The sequence below is a fragment of the Psammomys obesus genome, unplaced genomic scaffold (assembly GCF_907164565.1).
Source record: "Psammomys obesus unplaced genomic scaffold, mPsaObe1.curated_primary_1811, whole genome shotgun sequence".
Taxonomy (NCBI): domain Eukaryota; kingdom Metazoa; phylum Chordata; class Mammalia; order Rodentia; family Muridae; genus Psammomys; species Psammomys obesus.
The window spans coordinates 23146589-23172284 of NW_026596109.1; the positions used below are offsets into that span (position 1 = coordinate 23146589).

Here is a 25696-nt window from a genome sequence, read left to right on the forward strand (position 1 = left end):
GTGTGTGTGTGTGTGTGTGTGTGTGTGTGTGTGTGTGTGTGTGTGTGTGTTTTCTCAAGGAGAGAACAACATAGGGCATCCCATTTGCTTAGCAAGCATTCTACCACTGAGTTTTACTTACAAGCTGTAATTTAAATTTTCAGGCAGGCTCTCACTCAGCCGTTCATCATTTACTGAGCTTGTGGTCTACTGCCTCGTTCACTAGAGTAGTTGGGATACAAGCGGCAACACTAGGCCTGTATTCATCTCACTCACATCCTCACATTCATTCATTAATTCTCTCTCTCTCTCTCCAAGAGGGGAAACACAAAAATTTTATTCCCACAGAAAGCAAACATATTTACAACAATTTTAGTATATAACAAAATAGAATACAGTCTGTTTTAGTTAGTTTCTATAGCTGTGTTAAAACACCACGGCCAAAAGAGGGGAGGCGGAGGGGAATGGTTTATTTCATCTAAAAGCTTATAAGTCTCTCACCCAGGAAAACTGGATCAGAAAACCAATGCAGATACCTGGAGGTAGGAGCTGATGCAGAGGCCATGGAGGAGTGCTGCTCACTGGCTTGCTCAGCCTGCTGTCTCATGTACCCCAAGACAAATGCCCACAATTAGCTGGGCCCTCCCATATCAGTCACTAAGAAAATGGCCTACAGGCTTGCTTGCAGGTTAATCTTATGAAGGGGTTTTCTCAATTAAGGTTCTCTCTTTTAAGATATATCTGGGTTTTAGTTATATGATGTTTGCTATCAGTCTACTAACTTCTACAATTAGTAGCAAATGAAAGTTCCCTATTGCCCCACATATTCAATCAAACATATCACCTAAAAAAAAAAAAAAAAAAAAAAAAAGTAACATTTGGGCCAGCAACACAGCTCAGAAGGTAAAAAGCACTTGCCAATAATCCTGATGACCTAAGTTTAACTCCCTGAAGCCACATGGTGAAAAGAAAATGTGGCCTCCATAAGTTTTCCTGTGAATACCGCATGCATACTGTGGCACACACACACACACACACACACACACACACACACACACACACCACAAAGAAATAAAAGTAAAAGGAACTTCTTTAAGAAATATAGCAAGAGGGGACAGGAGCTCCACAAGAAGACCAGCAGAGCAAACTAACCAGGGCCCACGGGGTCTATGGAGACTGAAGCACCAACCAAGGACTGAGTCCTTGGTTGCATGGACTAGACCAAGTCCCCCTACACACATGCTAATGGGCAGATCAGTACTCATATGGGCTCCCTAGTAAGGGGAATGGGGGCTGACTCTGACATGGACTCTATTGCCATCACAACACCACCACCCCGCCCCCGCACAAAGCGGTCTCACCAGGCTACAGGGGAAGAAGATGCACTCAGTCCTAATGCAACTTGATATGCTGAGATGGGGGGGTCTCCTTCTCTGAGGACTAGGGGAGGGGGATAGGGGAAACAGGGAGAGTGGGACCAGGGGGAGAGGAGAGAGGAGAATATGACCAGGAGCTAAAATGAATAAATAAAAATTATAATTAAAAAAAGAAATAGCAGCATTTGGTTTTAAGTAGATGTATTCCCTATTTTTAATATTTTCCAATAAATTGGCATTTGTATATAGATAAATATACTAATGCTATATAAGCATTAAAAAGGTTTAGAAAGATAAAGATGTCTAATATAAGAAGCATGAACATTCTTGTACCCATACTCTTTAGCATGTGTAAGTTACAACCTTACAAGCTTATATTTAAGATTGATTGTCTTTCCTTGCTACAGAATTATTTTTTATATTAGTCAATACAATATATCAAAGACTTGCTTTATGAAAGAATAGGCAAATATTTAATGGAACAGAATAGAGACCCACTGATTTTTGACAAAGAGCAAAGGCAAGCCAATGAAGAAAGTGGTCTTTTCAACAAACAGTTCCTAATAGTTACACATGCCAATAAAAAACATGAATCTAAACACAGACACTTAGCACAAAGTTCAGGTTCTAATTAAAAGTTTTATCATTAAAAAAAAAAACAAAAACGTTTTATCATGACCATGAAACTACTATTCCTAAATTTGAGAGTACCAGTAGTGGTTCCTTAATTTTTTAATCTCTTCAAATCTCCACATACAATAGACAACTCTTTTAGATAGCAAAGCCAAATACCTATGAACAAGTAGATGAGAATTTAAAAACTTGAGAATCATATGCAATAAATATATTATACAATAACTTAGACTGTTAAAATGAGAGAAGAGAAATGAAGAAAACAGGGAAAAAACTGAATGCTCTCAATAATTAAAACACTAGTGGCAATGTTAGGATGATTATCTCGACATGGTAGGCATACGTGTGAGATGGAACATAGTAAATAAGAAATTATGTGAGCTAATGTATTCTGTGAACACCTGTAAACTAAGAGTTTTTCTACAGAAATTATGAAATATGAAAGTAACATAGAAGAATTAAAGTTGGAAACTCTGCGGTATTGAACTAGCAGTATCAATATGGGCATTTTATGATGATGTGTACAATTACAGATATTGACAATGACCAACCCCAAAACAACAAACCAATGTCCATAATATCCTGACTTAGACTCAAAAATATCATTGTCCATTAAAGAAATACTGTCTTAGAGAAATGGCTAATTCCAGGCTAGGCTATGTACCAGATGGCATGAGCCACTGCTACAGCAGACAGCAGGGCATCTACCAAGACTGCTGAGATCATAGCAAGATGGAGCAATGTGAAGAAGCTTTTGCTGGCCGAAAATGGAGTAATCTACTCTTCTATAAGATACAGTTATAATTTATGAACACATGAAACAGAATGTTTGAATCCACAAATTCATGCTTTTTTAAAAATTAAAAGTGAACATCTTCATTATAGATCAGTTTATTATGTTGACAAAATAAAATAGACATTTATTCAGCTTACCAATAAGGCTCATAGGGGTGTTAATTATACAAGAGTCCAATTAACAAAGAAAAATAAAATGATCTAATTAGAAAATTACCATTTTGTAACATTAATAAATCTATGTACCTGGAACTGAACATCAAAAGCTAACATCAAAAAGGAGAAACAAGAAAGCCAATGAACTTAAAGAAATGTACCTGAAGATAAAAGAACAGAGACTCCAGAGAGTCCCACCAACACCTCCGACTTGTAGAACCGTGAGACAGAGAAACACATTAAAGGATGGACCGCAGATACAAGCAGGACTCAGCCCATGGATACTATAGTTGGAACAGATACATTTTTAGGAAAGAAAGGGACTAGTGAAAACTTGTAGACTAAGATGCACACTGAAATGCTTTAAATGGACATAATGTTTTCTTTTCTGGGAATGTACACATGGGTAGTAAAATCTGTAAGTAAATAAGAAAGTGTCTAGAGGTTGATGGCAATGGGTACCATGGGAAATGGAGTCACCATTAAGATTAGACAGCACAGGGAGATGCCTCATGGGGCTGCAAAGTTCTATTTCTCCTTGTGACTGATGATTCCAGGGGTATTCTGCTTATAGTAGCTCATTAAGCTATGTATTTATTTGTGTTATTTGCTTTATATTCATTACAGACTGTGATAAATATGTTAAGCCAACATTAAAACACACACATACATACACACACAACTCGCATTCCATAAAACAGACTATACCTAGCTAAAAGCTAACACAGGTACACCTCGTTGTCAGGGTGTTCACAAATACTTTGGCTTTACAGTTGAAAATATCTGGAGTATTTCCTGGATTCCCTTATCAGAAGGTACTATACTAACAGTTGAACACATAAATATTTTCCTACCAGTTACACTGCTCTTTAAAAAAATACACACAGACAATGCTTCTCATAGGACACTGTGTGGTATGGTGGTCGTGCACATCTGAGTTCCAGCAGGGGGAAGGCAGAGGCATGGCAACTGGAGCTCAAGGATTGCCTGAGTTACACGAGGAGCTTCAACAAAACAAATAGCAAAAAACAAACAAACAAACAAAAAAAAAAAACAAACAAAAAAAAACCCAAACAACAAAACACCTTGTAAGAAGAAAAGTGTTTGTGAGGATTTATTCTTCTAGGTCGACCATGTCTTAGATTGTGATAGCTCCGCATGTGTGTCTGTGCTTAATTTGCTGAGCAAGATCATGTGGTCTCCCAGTAAACACTGTGATGTTGGCAGCACATGCAGAGAGGAGGATCAGACTTACACATTACAAAAGGTAAAATGGCTGCATAAACATAAAAGAGTTAAGCTGTCATGACGTCCTTGTCAAAGTGAACGGTTAACACAGAAGAAAATCGTGAGAACTTTTCAAAATACAAGTAGCAAAAAGAAATTTCAATAACGACAATTCTACATACCACATGGTAATACATAAGCTGCTACACTATGTTTATACGTGCATGTACAGGCTCATGTATGTGTGGGTGTGTCTGGGGAGGTGGGGCCTGGGCTGGGTGATATTCCTCAGGAGTATCCACCTTGCTTTTTTGAGATGGGGTCTCCAGTGAGGACCTGGCGTTTGACAGTTTAGGCCAGGCTGGCTGTTCAGAGAGCCTCCGGACCCTGCTGTCCCCAGCTCCCCAGGGCTGGGTTCCTGCAGATCAAGCTCAGGCCCTTAGGCCGCCCTGCAACTGAATCATCTCCAAGCCCTAAAACAGGCTCTTAATGAATTTGCTGGCTAAAGTTCCTTTTTCTACATTATTTATCATACTTTTTTTTTAAAGAATCATTTTTCTTAGACTACATAACCCCCCTTGCTCTGTGCTTCTAATTAAGATACACAATATTTGTTTAGAACTTTGTGGTGTGAAATTGGACCAGGCGTTTTCTAATATCCATAAATAAAATTTACAATGTTTTCCCTCAGAAGACAGATAATATGGTTACAGAGAGCTGGTTTCTGTTTCCTTTGTTTTCTTTTCTTATTTTTTAGCAGCTTGGTAAGCCAATTTTCTACTTAGACTTCACTGTTACAACTCTCATTTGCTTCAGTATGTGGGCTTTATCCTTTCCATGGTCTGTTATGCAAAAAAGATGGCTTCCGTTTTCATTTTTTTTAAATTTGCTGTAAAGCAGTGGGTCTCAACTTGGATGCACATGAGATCACCTAGGGAACCCGAAACAGATTACTGATGCCCCCTCCTGACCGGAGATTCTGATGGAAGTCTTCTGGTGGCCCTGTCTCAAAAGCTCTGCAGGCGACTATAATGTATTACCAGGGTAGGAACTACTGTTCTAGGATTCTGCCACTGTCAAAATAAAAGCTTATTATCTTTTCTGATAAAGCCTACATGGAAAATACTTTCTTAAAATTCTATAGTTTAACAGATTCAAAGATTATTCAATTTATTCTCTATGAAGATTTTTTCTCTTTTTTGTTATAACTTTAGAGCTTAAAGCATATTGTCTTATTATTTCTGGTGATTTATTTAAGAAGTCTGCTGCTGCCTGTGAAAAAGAAACTAAAGGAACCATCTTGACGACCACTACTTTCAGCTGCTGGTGGCTTTAGTTAATGACATGGTAAAAAATGTTCCAATTAAAGATTAAGTCTTCATACGAAAAGTAAAACAATCATTTCCCTGGATATTTCTCCCCTAAAAACATTTACCTTTAACATAGTAAAATTCACAAGAGTTCCTGGAAAAAAAATGTTTACAATTTCTTTTGAACTGTTGAATTTTAGTAGAGCAATTACAAGGGCAAAATCCTAAAACAAAAGCCCTTGCCAGGAAAATGAATTGTATATAATAAAACATCAGAAGTTAATGACAGAATATTAAGTAATAAATGGTTCAAAATAATGTGTGGGTTTAGAGCGTAGTGATCGAGCGTTTGTTCACCTAGAATGAAAGAAGCTTTGGACTAGGTTCCAAGTTACCAAACCTCATATTCACATACCACACACAAATTCAGAAAAACCAACTCAGATGCTTTCATAAAATGGTTACTCTTATAAAAACTATAGAAAAACAACTCAATAAAATAGAATTCCCCCATAAAAAGACTCAGACAACTCCTTAAAATGGAATCAATAACTTATAAAAAAAAATCTACATTCTATAATTTCCATTGGTACTGTTGAGGGAGGAGAAAGGGATAGCAAAACCACTCACAGTGCTAATACAAGTTTGAAATCAGATCTAGAAGAGATAATAAAAGCAAGTAAAACTGGGTAACAATCTCATAGTTGAGCACATTGTGAGACCCATTAACCTTCTTACTATCTGGAAGTAGAACCAATCACTCCCTGTTAGCTCCTACTATAGCTTATACACATTCTACCTATAGCAAACTGACATTGTCTCACTGGTAAAAACAAACAAACAAACAAACAAACAAACAAAAACAACTAGGGTCCTTGCAGGCAAGACAGTTTCTTATTCATGTCATCTGGAATGGAACACAATGCTTATGCAAGATCATGCTTAAAGCCACTACCTACTTCAGGCAGAAACACCATTACTACAGAAGACGAGAAATAATGATTCGCTGAGTAATTTCATTTGCCCAGAGCATAGGTTTACATAAGAAAGCAACACTGGAAAGATCAGTTTGGGTCAATTTGAGTTTGGGTTCAAAACATACTAAAGAGTTGAGCAGAAATGGCAAAATAAATCTGTATTTTAGCACCTATACCTGCACATTTTAGAGCACCAGGGGCCTGGCATAAATTTATTTTAGGATAGTTTAAATTTGCTAGCTTAAAAATAGAAAAACTAAAGCCAGTTAGATAGATTAGGTAGGTGGTCTACCCAATACAGAGCCGGGAAAGCTTACTGCAGAAGAATTGGGAAAGGCCGAGTTCCTAAGAAAGACACACTTATATAAAATATAGAGTTCTAGACTCTTCAATATTAAAAGGCAGCCTACAACTGAGCATGGCAGTGCATGTCTTCAACTCAGCAGGAAAGAAGCTGAGGCTGGAGGATCAGGAGTTTTAGGCTACATTAAAAAAAAAAAATCTGTCTCCAAAATAAAGAAAACTCAAAAGACTGAAAGTTTATGTAAGTGGAAAAAAGGGGGGGGGGGGACGACAGACCTACTCATTTATCCCAGAACACTAATTTTAAGAAACACTTCTTAAAATCTGAAAGGTTTAGAGGAAAATATTGAAACGAACTTTTTCACCCTTTAAACTAAGCCTTTAAAAGAGAGAGAACTCTTTTTAATTATAGAAAAGAAAACCAGAAGTTTGTGCTTACATCGGTTCAATATGGAAACACACACAGGTTCATCTACATGGATACGCAAATGACCACAGCACTGTAAGGAACAGGCAGAGTGAGGATCGTGATGTGGCCTCGGCCGCTGTGCTTTCCAGGGCTCCCTTCAGAGATCCAATCCTAAATGTGATGTTAAACTGTGGCCCTGAGGGTGAGGCATCCCAGGGCCTGATGTTCATGAGGGGCACACGGCAGCATAGCTTTTCCAGGCGCGAAATCCCCAATCAACCCCAGCAGTGATGGCAACAGTGAGCAGCGACTCTAGCTTTGTGCAAGTGTGCGTAAGTGTTGCTATAATGTATAGACTTTTACCTCTACTTTCCAAAGTAATGAAAGGACAACCCCCAGAGGCTGGCACCTTAATCGGGCGGAGAGGGAGGCAGTGGCAGTACCAGCGTTTGAACCTCGCAGCCTGTGCTTTCAATCACTGCATTATCTCAGCCAGCCCTGGAGTTGTCTACTTATGCTCTAGTTATGATACATTTTAGGATCTCATTTTATATTCAGTTTCCTTTTTGAATATTTGAAAATATAAATTATAGGTTTAAAATGTATTCACATATATTTCAGAATAGAAAAACCAGTAATACTATTTTCCTTGCACTTCATTAAAATGTATCCATTTGTTTTAGAGTTACCTCCAGTCCTCCTTGAGTAAGACCCAGAAGCAGGATATTGGCTTTGTCCTTTTCAGAAGAAATTGGAGTCCAAGGCCAAGCGTCATCACTGACCAGTGGCCACCAGCAAACAACTAGATCCTGAATGGAGTTGATGGCTAAGTGACGCTCTACTGTCCTGTTTGCAGGGCCAGGTATGTCATAGTAGGAAATCTAATGGTTAACAAACAAACAAACAAACAAACAAAATATAAATGAAAATGTTTCTTTGAAAGGATAAAAATCATCGGACTATTTAAAAGGAATCAAAGTATCTGTAAATGTAACATGCGCAAGTAAATATGCAATTTCAACATGTGCTCAGGAGGGTGTCAGAATTTACCAAATTCTTTTGACACGTATATAAAAAAGACATATGTTCAAAAGTCTCCCAATTTTTAGCAGAGGAAAGGGAAAAAGAAATGTGAGTTAGGGAGGGACTAGATGTAGCGACTCCAATCAATACCAAAATGTACAGTCATGGATGCTTGACAGCATCGACCTACACAGAGATGGGGCTTAGCATCAGCTGTACTAAATGACAAGTTCAGTACTGCTGACCAACACTGTCTGACCACTATTTAAGACATAAGACCTTAACAATGACTGACAACAATAAAAGGAAAAACAACTCAAGGCAAATATCTCTTAAAAGAATATATGAGACGTATACACACGGATTCTGCATAAAGGGGATAAGCTACAGCAGCGAGCGTGAAAGTTTATGCAGCTTTTGAGAATTACACTTCTCTTTCTTAGGAAGGATTTGTCGAATTTATTATTCAAACTATGTTATTTTGGAACATGGTTATTTGAAAACATAAGCACGACACCATCTGGGTGACACATGCCAAGGAAATATAGATTGCACCGTATTTCTGCTTAAGGAATTAATGGAAGGTTGATAGCTTGGAAGGAAAAAAAAACTATCTTGCCATTGCTGGTCAGCAATAATCGAACCACTTTCTGGGGATTAAGCGCATGGCTAAGCCTACTGGACCAGACACTAGCAAAGGGCAGGGGGTCTTCTTATCAGAGAAATGCTTCTGGAGCCAGTCTCACTACATGACAGATTGCTTTCATATTCCTGTCTGCAAGGCAACAAAGGAAGGCAGTAATGCGATAATGCCAGAGTGCAATGGGTGTTAAGAACCCGTTGCATTTATGTATTGTATTTAGTAAATAATCAGGCTCATCCAAATTGTGATCTCACCACTCAACCAAGGCCATTAAAATCAAGGTTAATGCTTTAATAATCCTCTGCTATTTTTTTTTCCACCATGGTCAAAAGGAACTCTTTTCTATTTGCATGGCCATAATATTATTGACCTCTTCATCCTCTGAATACACATCAAAAGGAACTAAAATCAAAGTAATTACCAGTGTTGTTCTCTCATGGTAAACATTTAACTCCTGAAACTGTCCTGAAACTGTTAAACCGAATTGGATTTTTAAAATGTGGACAGGAAAGCTAGTTAAAGGTCAACACTTTCAGGATATTTACCCTGAAATGCTTCTTGTCAAAATTATTTCAATGTGAAATAATTAAATTATGGTATAGCTGTAAAGAAAATTAGAATTATATCTATTTGATACACAGCCTTGCTTTAAAACCAAAATGAGCAAAGAAAAAGCATAAATGAATTTTATGTTTTTAAGTTTAAATACCTAATCTTTGAGTGTGATTACTAGAACTTTACTCTTATTTAAAAGAAAACTTACAATTGTTAAATACCTGAAGACAAATGCACATATATTTTGGTGCCCAGCTTGCCATTTAGGCATGGCACAAATTTCTAGATGATAAAGTTCAGTTAAAAATGAGTGACTGGCATATTCAGTTTTGTACAGTGCAGATCAGTCATTTGGCACTCGCTAATCATCATATGTTTCAGACACTGAAGCAGGAAATGAAATCCATGGTGTTTCCTCAAGGAGACACAGTTACATTCCGCTGAGTAGCAATGATGTAGAGTGTCAATGATTTCCCAAGTCCACAGGGAGAAACAATGTGTTAATTCCCCTATTTAAGCAACACAAACCTGAAGAATAGGCCTATTTTTCATATTTTTTCTTAAGAAAAACTGACACCCTTCCAGTTTTCCTTAGCTCACACTGGCTACCACCTTTTAGTCAAGAAGATGTCACTCAGTTACCCTTCACACATGAAGCAAAGGAACTAGTCATACAGAATTTTACATAATAAGGTTAATAACACTTTAAATGGCTTTAGCTAATAAAGTGATATATTTTAAAGACCAATATTGGGGAAAAAAACACAACATTTTAAAATCAACATAGGTTAACCATTTGGAAAAACAGTACTTTAAGAATGCTAAAAGGAATCTTTTTTTAAAATATTTTTTAAATAACTAAATATATACATGAATATCATAAATTGCCAGTTAGAGAAAGTCATTATCAGGCAAATTTTATAGAAGCGCCATAAATCTGACATATAAGCTATATTGTATTATTACTATGGTTTAAAAAAATTTATTTCAGGTAACTTTTTCCATTTTAAAACTCTTCCTTATAAGAATAGCTATTTCTATAAACAAATTAGATCTTTCCTATGCTACTATCACCCTAATCATAATAAATAACAATTCCAAGGGGCAGAAAGTAAGGTATATATAGCAGCTTCCAAGCACGCACCAACTACAAGCCACAGGGCTGGCTTTGCCTTTGCTATAGACACTTGAGGATGGCACGCGTGTGCCCTGTCTTTAAGAAAGCTGTATCTCAGCTCTGTTCCCACTGAACAGTGAACTGTCTCAAATCCACGTCACAGAGGCTGGATCAGTCTTGCAAACACAAGTCACTGCTGAAAAGACGCCTTGAACTGAAACAGCCTGGAAAATGTATTAGATGCTCACCCTTGCAGAGAGTGTGCCTTTCCAGCAGTTAAAATACTGTAATGTGGGAGATTTAAGTACATAATTTAAAATAAAAATCCTGCCGTAACAGATGCAAAGTCCATGATACCAGGAAACAAATTACCTGGAGTTAGCAGAGGGAGAAAGACTAACACACATGAAAGAAATTTCTTTTTGCATTTCCTCCAGCTATAGTTGGGGGTAAGATGTGAGAGTCTTACCTTTACTTATCATATTTTCTATTAATCTTTGAAAGATCCTTCTTCCTTTTTTCTTTTTTTACAGTGAAATCCTGAGCAGCTATATGGATACTTAGGGGACCAAGAAATGCAGTCTATACTAGCATTAGCAAAGAAGACAACTTTGACCTTCATGAACTCACACATGCCATTGTTAGGCCTCCAGCCCAGGGGAGGTATAAGGGCAGATTCAAGTTTCACAAATGTTCAAGAGTAAAAACAGTAACATTAACTTACGCAATGTCCTGGTGTACCTTAATGAGTAGTAATATGACATTATACATTGAATTTTCTACCTTATAATCCAAGGCTGAAAGTTTGTCCAATCTCTTGTTTACATCAAGAGAATCCATCTTCTTTGCAAACGAAATAAAACATAGTTTGTTTTGTGCCAAAAAGGATAAGATGATGAAATTGTCTGTAAGAAGAGCTAAAACAGTGGATTAACAAACTTATAACAAGGTATTCATTCCGCTGAAATTCTTAAAAGATACTGCCAGAAAATGAATATTAACTGAACTTACTAACATCTCCCAAATATATCTGAATGATACTAAAGATATTAGAAATAAACAATAACCATCAATATAGCAATATAGGTTTGGTATTTTCCCTCTTTTTCAGTGACTATTTCCATATAAACTAATGTTTGAGGACTACCACCAAAGGAAATATTTGGGAATTAGAACTCAAGACACATAAAAGAGGCCCGGAATGGTGGCACATACCTTTAACCCCACCACTTGGAAGGCAGAGGCAGGCAGCATCAGACTAGTCAGGGTACACCGTAAGAGCCTATCTCAGAAAGAAAGGCATTAACAATGATAAAAAGACTTATCTGGGTCTGCTGTTTCTACCTTCGTAGAAGGCATCTGATAGTAAAGTGGATTGATGCTGATAAGTGTTCTCTAACAACTTAATTTTTTAATTTAATTCTTTTCATCTGTAATACCTCTTTTGAGGACTTACAAACTGGGTGAAATAAAGTATGCTATACCCAAATAGGAATATTGCATAAATTAATATTAAATAATAAGGATCAGTAAAAAAAATACTTCTACACTTGTATTTCTAAAGAATGTGAATAGGTAGATAAAACCATTGGTTATATAAAAAGCTATTGTTTTGTGAACTGCTCCTAGGCAAAAAAAAAAAAAAAAAAAAAAATCACTAAACATCTTCTAGACTCTTTCCCATTTTACCTCTAGATGCACAAGCAGCGACCAATCACCAGGGAGAAAATCTGGAGAGCTGCCAGGAAACCACATTGCTCTCCTATCCCAGGAGAGTCTATGATTTGCGTATATATAAAAGAAACACATGAAGAACGCCAACCCAGGCAGAAAAGTGTTGAAAGTTTCATGCTCAGTCTAACAGAGAAGCATGAAGATGAGAAACCATCACAGTCACTGCTATCTGCAAACCCAATGAAGGGTTTAATGATGAGAGCATGAAAACAGAACTCTTCCACAGAGAAGCTCCCTTGGCAACACACTCCGACATTGTGGAGGAAACGCCATGGCCGCAGTCCTACCCAGCTGTTACTGTCAGTGGTGTTCCTCATGACAGCCATGGGCAGAGCACTGCCTTTAAAGCTGTGCTATTATGCTGACTTCACTCAGAAGCACTTGGTGTGTGCACAGCAGAGAGAGGGGCTCTCCGTCTCATAGCTCTCCTTTCTGCTAGATCACATCTTCCTTTCTTATTCAACATACTGTTCTTATCTTTCACAATAATGTAGTCTATTTGTAGACTGTTTTTACCCCCAAATAAAGGAACAGAATCTTAAGATATGTAGTCAGCATAGTATAGCAGAAAGAAAATAAGTGAGAACTTGTGTTCGGATCTCAGCTCAGTCGCTCACTAACTACATAAGCCTGACCATTATCCTGGTGGCTCAGCTTCCCTTTCCTTATCTACTGGAATAAAAGTGACCATATCTGACATAGCCCCTTCTTGAATTAAACAGGACAGCACCCAGCATGGGACTTTCATGGCGCAATAAATATTAGTAGCCTTCCTACTCCATGAATGGTTTAAATCTTTCTAATGTGCTTTAAGCCAGCCATGCACGGTGCTGTCACTTAGTAGGTCTGGACTTCTTTGGCATATCTGGCACTGGCTTCTGCTATTCAGAAAATATAGCTCATATTACTCAGAAGCCAGTGCTCACTAACAAGCATGGTGTAGCTTCATGTAAGCAAAGCACGCAGGGCACTCCACCGTGCCTGTCTTGACATATCTGTGTTACCTACACATGATTCATTTGAGAAAAGTTGAATTGCCAAAAACATAGAAATCAATTTAAATGAATGAAAAAGCTTATTTTAAAATTACAGTCCAAAATGTAAAGAAAAGATTGTGAGGTGCTTAGGCTGTGAGCCTAACACTTAACAAGAAGAAAAGCGCATGGACATTAAATATTAGTTGAAGCCTGTATTGGTCCCAGGGGTTGTAGGTCTGCTATTACAAGCAATTACTTGTAGTGTTTGCAAGTCCCCAGTGGTAATAATTAGTCTACCTGTTGACAAGGTACCTCTCCTGCCCACTGTCAATGTGAGCAGCTGATTTGCACATGGGTATAATTACCGTCACTGATGGTGTCCGAGATGAGCTTCCCCACCAGGCTCCTGTCAATCACCACTCTCTCCAGCTGAGGCCCAGAAAGGCTTAGAGACACCAGCACACCTGAACCAAAGAGGAGCTAAACCCAGGTAAGGGGGAGAGAAGAAGATATGCTGAAAATTAGAATCTTTTGAAAATCCCTTTCCAATCACATAATTCACATGGATATTTTCACATGCATTCGGACCATGAAATTACAGTTTTCTTCCCTAAAACAGTCACCAGCATTCTGAGTCCAAGGCAGGCAGCAAAGTGCCGCAGTGCGCTCAGCGCACTGGCGAGAGCTGTCCACAGAAAGTTGATGTGGTCCACGTTTATCAGCGTCTACCTTCTAAATGCTTAAAGAGGTGTCCGTGCAGAAAGAACCTGTAAAGCCCTGCTTTACAGTCAGAAAATGTGAAGTGCAGCATTCAAACACTGAAAGGTCACTGTTTATATCAGAAACTTACAGGACACTTCTTGAGGTTTGGACAGTCACTGCTGCTCATCAAATATATGAAGAAGCCATTATCACAATATAAACAGCTAATTTGGACCCTAGGTCTTATTCATTTCCTCAAATAAAGATTTTATAACCCAAAACATTAAAATAATATAAAGCAAGGCAATTAGGTAAAAGGTTAAACATTTTAAAATCATATGCAACTCTCACCATCAATAATTTCACAAGGAAAAACAAAAACAGTAAAGACTATGGCCTTTCAGTGTCCAGAAGTTATTCACAAAAGACGCTGGATAAAACTGATACAATTTTACAGTGCTCCTTTCCATTTGTAGCAGCTTAATTCATTCATCTCCAAATGTTTCAAACTTCTGAAAGGACTCTGCATATGTGTGTGCTTGTTATCTATGAGATTTTGAAATATCAACATTGGAAGAAATTGTTTCACCTTCAAGGCAACAGACTCAAAGCTGATGAATCATGGAATAGCATATGGCATAAGAGGGAAAAAAACCAATTGTTAGTAAACTAATCATGAACATGCCAGCCAGACTCAAAGACAACTATGACTTAAACAACACGGGGAATCCCCCGCCCACCTAGGCATCATGTCCCAGCTAGTGACTGATTCTCTGTTAAGACGAATTTGGACATGTGTGAAAGATGAGCAGCATGAGGGACCAGAGTCCTCAGGAAAAAAACAAAAAAAAAGACCACAGTTCCTTCCTGTTAGAATCTCTGTCCCAGACGACAGAAACCTTAGACCTTGCTTGTAACTGAGTTACAGACTGTTCTATTTCACTCCCACGCCTCTGCAGTGCCACGGTAGGACTGAGGGTGACACCTCGAGGAGTTGTGGAAATAAAAGGTACAGCTGTTCCAAGAGTTGCAAAACACTTCAGAAGTGCTTCATTAATTGCTACTGAATTGATCCAGCTTTACTACATATCTTGATAGCAAATGATTCACTATTCCTAGGGGATTTCATTGCATGTGATCTTTGCTCCCTCAAATTCTCTCTTCTCAGACATTTAGAAAGACTCAACTTTCCTATCTGGTTCTTCCCTTTCAAGTTTGCTTAAAACATCACTAAAACCTGTTCCTTTCTACTTACTTTTCTATACTAAAATGTGTGTCTATTCTCTTAAGCATGTCTTCTCTTCATTTGTCACTGATGGCTGGATTCTCAGGATACTGGCTTCATCCCATTTATCTCTGCACCCTCAATGCTAGGCCCAGAGGAAGCACTCAGGAAACACGTGGACAAAGTTAGAGAAAAACTTAAGCTAGCCTTCCCTTTCCGGATGATGTGGATGCGTCCATCAGGAGCCTTGGCTGGGGTGGGAGGTACTGTTGCTTGGTAGTGTAGTTGCTTACATACAGGAGGGCCTGAGCTCTTTAAATTATTCCAAATTGATCTCTATTTTGGTATGCATATGTGTATTCACATGCTGGTTCTATGCATGTGCCACAACATGCATGTGGTGACCAGAGAATAGCTTGCAGGGCTGACTTGCAGTCCTCTGTCCATCCTGTGGGTCACAGGGGCCAGAGCCAGGCTGCAGGCTTTAGGAGGCACTTCACTAGACGAGCCCTCTCAGCAGCCCCCAGCTCTGAGCTCTGCATCCGGCACTCAATAAACCTGGCACGGTGGGGCACGCCTGCAATCACAACCGTGGGACATAGGAACAGGAGAGTCTGAAGTTCAAGGACATCCTGGGCTACATAGCTAGCTGGAGGCCAGCTTGGAATACTTGGCGCCTGACCCTATCTCTGAAAAACAAAAACAAACACACACACACAAAAACAAAACAAAATACAAACAGCATAGAGCCGAGTGCCACCAGTGAACAGAGGCTCACTACGCCTGACGGCAATCTTAACTGGGACAGCTCCAATTGATTAAAAAACATGGGGAAAGGCATTCTTTTGTTTAATTGACAAAAACTGAATGTTGGCCATATGACATGCAAGCAACTAAATTTAACAGCTCAAAAATGAATCAAATATAATCCTTATAGGTTGATAGAGAGAAGAGACATGAATCCATGTAATAAGGCAGTGTTAGCAAACCCATTATACAGTTTGAAGAGAGGTGGGCAGCTGACTGAGGAGAGAATCTAGGACGTGGGGTTAAAAAGGAAAACTGCCTTCCTAGAACTTCAGCCTCAACCTTAGCTCTTCTTCAGTTGCATCACAGCATACATTCAAAGATCAGAGCACGTTGGCTAAGAGCATGAACTCTGAAGTCAGCAGTGGCTAGTTGTGAGACACTCAGTTACCTAACATCTCTGTATCTTCATTTCCTCATCCAAAATAAGACATAATACTATCTTCACAGGCTGAGGATTAAGTAACTTCAACAGAATTTGTAACAATGCCTGGCACAGTGCTTGCAATGACTACTGCTATTCAATCATTTCTACTTAAAACATTAGGGAATTTCTTCATTACTTATTTTTGTAAACTCAGCTGTGTGGTGCTTGAACATGACTGTGTAGGCATCAACATCTGGCCTCAATGCAAGGTTAGCTGTGCTGTAAGAGTGTCTACTAGCATTCGCTGAAGGGTTGGATGTAGCATGCTTGGCCTAAGCAACATGGTTTACTAAGGTAAGAAATGTTAGTGGCAAAATTTAGACTGTGGAGCATTAAGAGCCTGATTTTGGACAAGTCAAGTCACCTACGGAATTACAAGTGAAGATAACCTTGCAAAAAGTAGAGATGGGGTCATCAACAACATCAAGGTCACATTTAAACACAGAAATGGATAAATGCTCTTTAAAACTTAATGGAAAGAAAGGGAGGTTCAAAGCCTGAGCTCAGGGGTTCCAATGTTCAGTGGACTAGATGTGTGCCCACAGAGGAGTTTCTTTCATGCCATCTCATCTCCTCAGCTGGGAAAAGAGACAACTGTATATTTCACAGAAGGAGGATTAAGCAGCGATCTTTTTTTTTTTCCCCCTCTCCCCTTAAAGATATGGATTAAGCTTCTTAGTGAAAAAACATTTGGGTTCCTGTTAGAATCAAGGTATGTCCACCATTTTCAACCTCTAAGTGTCTTGTGACTAGAACCGTCCCTAATACCAAGTTTTGCAATGTGTAGATACAAATGAATAAGCTAATTAGAACATGTTATAAGAGTGTTTTGGGAGGCACATATTTTACAAGTACTGGTACCAATGAAAATCCTGGATATGGTTCAGGAGATAACCAGTCAGATAAACAATAGTCTGAAACTCAGGCAAAGAATATCTACTCCAAACAAAAGTGTCACACCTCTGCCTGTATTACCAAAATGGTTGTATTTAAATCCTCCAAAATGAAAAGAGCCTTGGTATGATTTGGTAGGACAAGAAGGAAAAAGCAAACTGAGGTTCTGCCCAGTGGCAAAGGGTGAGAGTATTCTGGAAGCTCCAAAAAAAGAAAAAGAAAGAAAGAAAAAGAAAAAAAGGAGAGAGAGAGGAACAGTAGTCCTGAGCAGCAAAGGAGGCTTCTGAGCAACTGAGAAGGACACCAGTTCCATTTCCAGCTCTGGCTCAGTCTGCACGTTTCCTTTCAGCGGAAGACACTTCATTCCTCTTCAGACACCACACATCTCCTTGACCTGCTCTGCTATTATTTCTGCTGCCTTTACCATTGCTCTTGTTGTCTTCTATAAGCTCGAAGTTTTTTATTTAAGAAAATCAGAAATGATTCTAAAGTTGTTCAGGTGGCTTTAAGTTAGTTTCATTTAACCTTGGCATCTAGGCTGAATATCTAATTGAAAAGTAAAATAGCACTTAAGGAGAAAATATATCTGATGGTGGCATTAATCGAAAGAAAATATGAATAACAAAACACTAAGTCTAATTTAGTTAACAGGTCAAAACCATGTGAGTCCTGCTGTATACAGATGTAGACATTCAGATTATACAGAGGTATGCACATGGAGACAGGATGGTAGACAAGACGGCATAAATCAATTAATATGGATAGAATACATAGAGGAAAATGGAGGCCTTAGTTAGGATAGGTAACTGATTAAAGAGGTGGATTACAACCCATAAAAAAATACATGGCTGGAGAAACAGCTGAGGGGGTAAATGCTCTTGCTGTTTGACCATGAAAGTCTGATCAGATTCCCAGAAGCCACATCAGAGCCAACGGTGTCAGTGCATCTGGATTCAAGTATTAACTAAATGGTTCAGGTAACTGTGCATGAGCTACTTTTTATACTAGCAACCCTAAACAGTTCCACTGAATTCAATATTCTTACTGGGTAAGAGCATGCCCTATCCACATGATTACTATCACGTCTAAGGAGCTATGAAAGAGGAGGTAGGCAGGGTCAATAGAAAAAGTCAACAACTGTTGACAGGTCTTCTAGGATGGTCAGGCATTCAAAACAGAAAAAAGCCTTACATAGACAACTGTGCTAAACACTACAACTCACGGGTAACAACATAAATTCTAGGGAAAATATAAATAACAAAACATTGAGATTAATTCATTCAGAGAATCACGATGATACCCAATGTAGCCACTCAGAGAATGAAAGACAATTTTTACATCCAAGAAATCTACAATGAGTCACTGATAATTTATCAGGCAGTCAGAGAAAGTGTTTTCCATCATTTATTCCTTCATTCAGCAAACACTAAGTATCCAGAAAAACCATGTCTGATTAATCTACTGATTTACAAAGACAAAGGTAAACTGGCTAAGAGTGGTTCTCAACCCTCTCAATGTTGCGAGTGTTTATATCATATTGTAGTGACTCCCAACCATAAAATTATTTCATTGCTACTTCATCACCACAATTTTTCTGCTCTTACAAATCATAATAAAAATATCTGATATGCAGTATACCTGGTATGTGGCCCCCACAGTCCACAGGTTGAGAAGCACTGGGCTAAAATGATGGTTAAAAGTTGAGTTATTATACAGAATGGGTCACAACAACAATAGGAAATATGTCTTCTTCTGAATACAGAAGTGTTAACATTAGGTTTTCCAAAATACCTGTGTATATTGTCCAATATGTGGAACAAATTCATGTCCAGAGGTGTATCTTTTTGTTTTATCTACTTAAATTTAAGAAATCTCATTTTAGCTGGACATGATGGTGCATGCCTGTAATCCCACTACTTGAGGAGGCAGAGGCAGATAGATCTTTTTAAATTCAAGGCCAGCTTGGTCTACAAAGTGAGTCTAGGACAACCAAGGCTACACAGACAAACCCTGTCTTAAAAAAAAAAATCGCATTTTATCTATTCGTAAGATACTTCACTTTAACCGTTTACATTTACCAAAAGAGAAAAGAAAACAAAAGAGAAGGAAGAGAGAGAGAGAGAAAGAAAGGAAGGAAGAAAGAAAGGAAGGAAGGAAGGAAGGAAGGAAGGAAGGAAGGAAGGAAGGAAGGAAGGAAGGAGGGAAGGAAGGAAGGAGGGAAGGAGATTGATCATTCCTAGAACATATTTAGAAACTGGTCAAATTCACAAGAAGAATAAAACAAGGAGTTTTATATTGCCAGTTGTTTTAAAATCTAAAGGGATTAAAAATCCATGGTTGAAAATGAAGTTTAAGACAGAGAATATAGCACTTTGGCATAATATTTTATCACTTACAGAAACCTTTGCAGGTTATGAAGAATGACGGATGCTAGTGTAGCTCCTGTTCAGGACAAACATGCAACTTACAAAGAATACAATATACTTAATTCACCGCTTCCCGGGCAGATGAGCAAAGCCCCCAACTGAAGACCTTACATTAGTGGGACAGGAGAGACAAGACAGCTCTACTGCTAACAGTGCCACACCCCCGTGCTACCACGGAATCACACTCAGAAATCCCTAATCTTTACTCCGTAATCTTTAATCCACAGCTCTTCAGTTAGCCTCTTTGCAACACTTCATGTGGTCTGATTTTCTTTACGCTATACCAATGGTTCTCAACTGGAGGTGGCTGATGACACGATGGCAATCACCTTAGTTAGGGTTAGTATTCCTGTGATCAAACACCATGACCAAAGAAACTTGGGGAAAAAGGGTTTATTTAGCTTAAGATTTCACATCATGGTTCATCATCAAAGGAAGTCAGAACAGGTAATCAAGCAGGAAAGGCACTAGGAGGCGGGAGCTGATGAAGAGGCCATGAAGGAGTGGTGCTTCCTGGCTTGCTCCTCATGGTCTGCTCAGCCTGCTTTCTTATAGGACCCAGTACCACCAGCCCAGGGATGGTACCATGCACAACGGGCTGGGCCCTCCCCCATCAATCACTAATGTAATAAATGTCCTATAGGCTTGCTGACAGCCTGGTTCTACAGAAACATCTTCTCACTTGGGGCTCCCTCCTCTCTGATGACGCTAGCTTGTGTCAAGTTGACATGAAACGAGCTAACACATCATCACTCTAGATATAAGTCACAGAGCCTTACCTGCAAAGAGTACCTGTAAACAAAGCTGCTGTGGAAGCCGAAGTTTTTCTATGCAGATTTGGTAGCTCCTTAAATACTAATCAATAGTTTTCTCACATAAAGATGACAAGCTCCCTCTATCATGAACTAGGACCTGATCAGATTTGTCCAACAAAGTTGTGGGCAGTGCACAGTGCACACCTAGAGCTTGAAGGAAACCTGTTTCATGAGTCCCTCCCCAGGCTCCTTGCTATGTTGACTAATGCCAGCTGTTAAGACACAAAGAGCCTCACGGCAAATCAGAGTTACTGTAGTGTGTGATAGAAATATCCTGTCAGAACACCTCTTCGCTTTCCCTCCAATTCTTTGCACAACAACCAGCCTCCTTGTCTGTAATTTACCTCTTGAGTAATTCATCATCAGGTGGGACTGCCCCAAGCAAACAGGCGATGTCTATGATGCCATATCTCAGACTGTGAACTGATAACTGCATTGCAGTTAAGAATAAAGCAGCTGCTTCTGAGTTTGGCTATTGTGAATGTTGTTAGTACAAGAGAATAAATAGAGATGACATAAGAGATAGAGGAGTTTAATTAATCAGAGTTAATTAATCCGCCCACATCCAGGACACCTGTAAAAGTGTGGACGAAATTTCTCAAATTATAGATCTATACAAGCAGCACCATTTCACTTTACCATGGGGGAAAGCAAGTGGGACAGGTATCCATTTAGCACACTCAGGTGCACAAGCATGAGAGCATGTCAGAAAGAATACCCAAAACTGTTGGTAGTAAATTTCACAAAGATGAAACTGGGTGCTGGGTGTCAAAAAAGAAATTTAAGTTCTTGCTTTAGGGATTTTAAAAATTATTTTTAAAAGACTTTGGGGTATTATTATTTCTCTATAAATTTTTTTCCTAAAATAAACAGAAGCTCCTAAAATATATTCTCACAAAAGGGAACCCTCCTTCACTGCTGGTGGGAATGTAACCTTGTACAACCACTATGGAAATCAATCTGGCACTTTCTCAGAAAATTAGGAATAGTGCTACCTCAAGATCCAGATATACCACTCCAAAGATGCCCCACCATTCAATAAGGACATTTGCTCAACTATGTTCATAGCAGTTTTATTTGTAACAGCCAAAATCTGGAAACCACCTAGATGTCCCTCAATGGAGGAATGGATACAGAAATAGTGGCACATTTACACAATGCAATTAAAAACAAGGAAATCATGAAATTTGCAGGCAAATGGACAGAACTAGGAAAGATCATCCTGAGTGAGGTAACCCAAAAGCAGAAAGATACACATAGTATATACTCACTTACAAATGGATATTAGACATAAAATATAGGATAAACACTAAAATCTATAGTCCTAAAGAAGCTAAACAACAAGGAGGACCCTAGGGAAGATGCTTACCCTTCATTCAGAAGAGCAAACTGGATGGAGATCGGAAGTAGGAGAAGAGAAGTAACAGGACAGGAGCCTTCCACAGAGGACCTCTGAAAGACCCTAACCATCAGGATATTGAAGGAGATACTGAGACTCATAGTCAAACTTCGGGCAAAGTGCCATAAAGGCACTTATGAAAGAAGAGGGAGCTAGAAAGACCTGAAAGGGACAGGAGCTCTACAAGGAGAATGACAGAGCCAAAAAACCTGGGCCCAGGGGCACCTGCAGGGGCTGATACTCCAACCCAAGGACCTTGAATGAAGAGAACCTAGACCCCCCTGTTCAGAGGAAGTCCACTGGCTGCTCAGTTTGCAAGTGGGTTCCCTAGTAAAGGGTACAGGAGCTGTCTCTGACATGAACTCAGTGGCTGGTTCTTTGATCACCTCCCCCTGGGGGGTGCAGCCTTGCCAGGACACAGAGGAAGATGATGCAGCCAGCCTTGATGAAACCTGATTGGCTAGGGTCAGATAGAAGGAGAGGAAGTCCTCCCCTATCAGGGAACTAGGGAAAGGGCATAGGGGGAGAAAAGGGAGGGTGGATGGGACTGGAAGCAGATGAGGGAGGGAGCTGCAGCAGGGATACAAAGTGAATAAATTGTAATAAACAAACAAAAATTTAAAAAATAAAATAAAAATTTCAACATAAAAAATATATATGTATATATATTCCCAGAAATATACTTCCTTTCTTTGTGGCTGTAAGAGACAGCAGAAATGTGTTTCTGAAGACTCAGAATACTGAAATCCTCAGACCCATTCTTTACTAAAAGGATCAATATAACCAGAAAATGAACTGTTCTCTGCAATCTATTTTAATAGATTTTAACACAATCTATTTCCTATGAGAGTACCTTGATTATTCATCTATGTGTAATTATCTTATTTACTTAAAAGACCACCACTAACAAAAGTATAACCAACAGTGACTTTTTAAGCACCTATAAAATGCTTCTTGACACACATTGGAAACAGGGTTTACTGTTCAGTCTAGCATTCTCCTGAGAGCAAAACACTACTGGGCGGCATCTCCTTCCTGACCGTGGAGAGCCACTGTGAATAGCGGGCAGACAGTGATGTTTTATGGGAAATGCAACTAGAGACGTTTGGAGACATGGTTCAGGACAGAAAGCACTGGTGAGCAAGCATGAGGACCAGTGTTCAGTCTCCAGTACCCTCATAAAAGCTGTATAGGCTTAACAGCCCACTTAGAACCCCAGTTCTTAGGCGACAGAAGGGGACTCCCTAGGGAAAGGGGGTAGGTATTCTAGCAGAATCTGCAAGCTCAGTGAGAGACCCTACCTCTGTGAATAAAGAGTGTGCCTGGAAGGCACCAGCGTCAACCTCTGGCCTCTATATGCACAAGAATACACACTCACCCAACATGTACAGTGCGTTTATACACAAGCAAGTCAGATGAAGAAGTGCAATTGTCACTACTTTCCACTCCACAGTCATTTGGTGAGTCAGTTATCTATTAGCTTAATAGTTGTTTTTATTTTTTAAACTATAAAACTACGAGGCATAAATCAGAACTTAGACAAAAGCACTTAGCATGTTTTCTCTGCCAGTTACATTGCCATACAGTTGCCTCATCCCAGGGACGGCGTGACGCTCAGCACTGCAGAGGCCCCGGGTGCAGTCCCAGCACCCACATGGTAGCTTACAACTGTCTGGGACGCCAGCCCTGGTGGCTCCAATGCCCTCTTCTGGCTTCTGAGCGCAGCAGGCAAACATGTGGTGAACATACATGCAGAAAATAAAAATGGATCCTTTTGTGAACAGTGCTGAGGGCTGCACTGACAGCCCATGGTTAAGAACAGAGACTTATTTTGCAGAGCCTTGAATTTGGTTCCCAGCATCTACAAGTGGCTCACCACCACCGGTACCTCTAGTTCCAAAGGATCAGACGTGATCTTCTGGCCTATGCAGGCACCTATATGATTAAAATACACAAAATCTCACATAAATACACACATACACATAAAAATAAATAATTTAAAAATTAAATTGAGTGTTTCTCCACCATTCAATATACCTCTGTTGAGAATTTTCTGCTTAGCTCTGTACCTCATTTTTAAAATCGGATTATTTGGTTTGTTGGTGTTTAATTTATTGAGTTCTTTATATATTATGGATATTAGCTTTTGTCAGATGTAAGGCTGGTGAAGATCTTTTCCCAGTCTGTAGGCTGCCATTTTGTTCTGTTGACCCTGTCCTTTGCTTTACAGAAGCTTTTCAGTTTCATTAGGTCCTATTTATTGACTGTTGATCTTAAAGCCTGAGCTGTTGGTGTTCTGTCCAGAAAGTTGTCTCCTGTGCCAATGAGTTCAAGGCTCTTACCCACTTTTTCTTCTAACAGATTTAGTGTGCCTGGTTTTATGTCTTTGATCCACTTGGATTTTACTTTTGTGCAGGGTGATATGGATCTATTTTCATTTTTCTACATGTAGACATCCAGTTAGACCAGCACCATTTGCTGAAGATGCTGTCTTTTTTTCCACTGTTTGGTTTTGGCTTCTTTGTCAAAGATCTGGTGTCCATAGGTGTGTGGGTTTATTTTTGGGTCTTCAATTTTATTCCATTGATCCACCAGTCTGTTTCTATGCCAATACCATGGCGTTTTTATTACTGTTGCTCTATAGTACAGCTTGAGATCAGAGATGGAGAATCCTCCAGAAGTTATTTTATTGTACAGTATGGTTTTAGCTATTTTGGGTTTTTGTTTTTCCATATGAAGTTGAGAATTGTTCTTTCAAGGTCTATAAAGAATTGTGTTGGTAATTTGGGGAATTGCATTGAATCTGTAGATTGCTTTTGGTAGGATGGTCATGTTTACTATGTTAATCCTACCAATCCATGAGCATGGAAGATCTTTCTATCCTCTGAAATCTTCAATTTCTTTCTTCAGAGACTTGAAGTTTTTTTTTTTTTTTTCATAGAAGTCTTTCACTTGCTTGGTTAGAGTCACACCAAGGTATTTTATATTATTTGTGACTATTTTGAAGAGTGTTATTTCCCTAAGTTCTTTCTCAGCCCTTTTGTCTTTTGTATATAGGAGGGCTACTAATTTTTTTTTTGAGTTAATTTTGTATCCAGAAAATTTGCTGAAGGTGTTTTATCAGTTGTAGGAGTTCTCTAGTAGAAATGTTCAATATACTTAATCATCAGGGAAATGCAAATCAAAATGACTCTGAGATTCCACCTCACCCCCATCAGAATGGCTAAGATCAAAACTCAAGAGGAGAGGATGTAGAGAAAAGGGGAACCCTCCAACCCTCCTCTATTGCTGGTAGAAATGTAAACTTATGCAATGACTTAAGAAATCAATCTGGTGCTTTCTCAGAAAACTGGGAATAGTACTACCTCAAGATCCAGTTATACCACTCCTGGCAATATATCCAAAAGATGCTCAACCATACCACAAGGACATTTGCTCAACTATGTTCATAGCAGCTTTATTTGTAATAGCCAGAAGCTGGAAACCATCTAGATGTCCCTCAGCGGAGGAATGGATACAGGAAGTGTGATATATTTACATAATGGAATGCTACTCAGCTATTAAAAACAAGGACATCATGAAATTTGCAGGCAAATGGATAGAACTAGAAAAGATAATCCAGAGTGAGTTTTCCCAGAAGCAGAAAGACATGCATGAAAGACTTATAAGTGAATATTAGCCATATAACATTGATAAACATACCAAAATCTACAGACCTACAGGAGCTAAACAACAAGGAGGTCCCTAGGGAAGATGCTTAATTTTCATTTAGAAGGGAAGACAGGAT

At 39.0% G+C, this 25696-nt stretch overlaps 1 protein-coding gene across 2 annotated transcripts in view; it reads right to left on the reverse strand.

Annotated features, from left to right (window-relative positions):
- Wdpcp (WD repeat containing planar cell polarity effector) overlaps positions 1-25696 on the reverse strand; it is a 245691-nt gene that overhangs the window by 128803 nt on the left and 91192 nt on the right. For both annotated transcript variants that reach the window (XM_055628872.1, XM_055628871.1), the window contains 3 exons: positions 13580-13694; positions 11287-11420; positions 7855-8046 (listed from right to left, as the gene is read on the reverse strand). In XM_055628872.1, coding sequence (XP_055484847.1) covers positions 7855-8046; positions 11287-11420; positions 13580-13694 — 441 coding nt within the window. The remainder of the gene's footprint in view (positions 1-7854; positions 8047-11286; positions 11421-13579; positions 13695-25696) is intronic.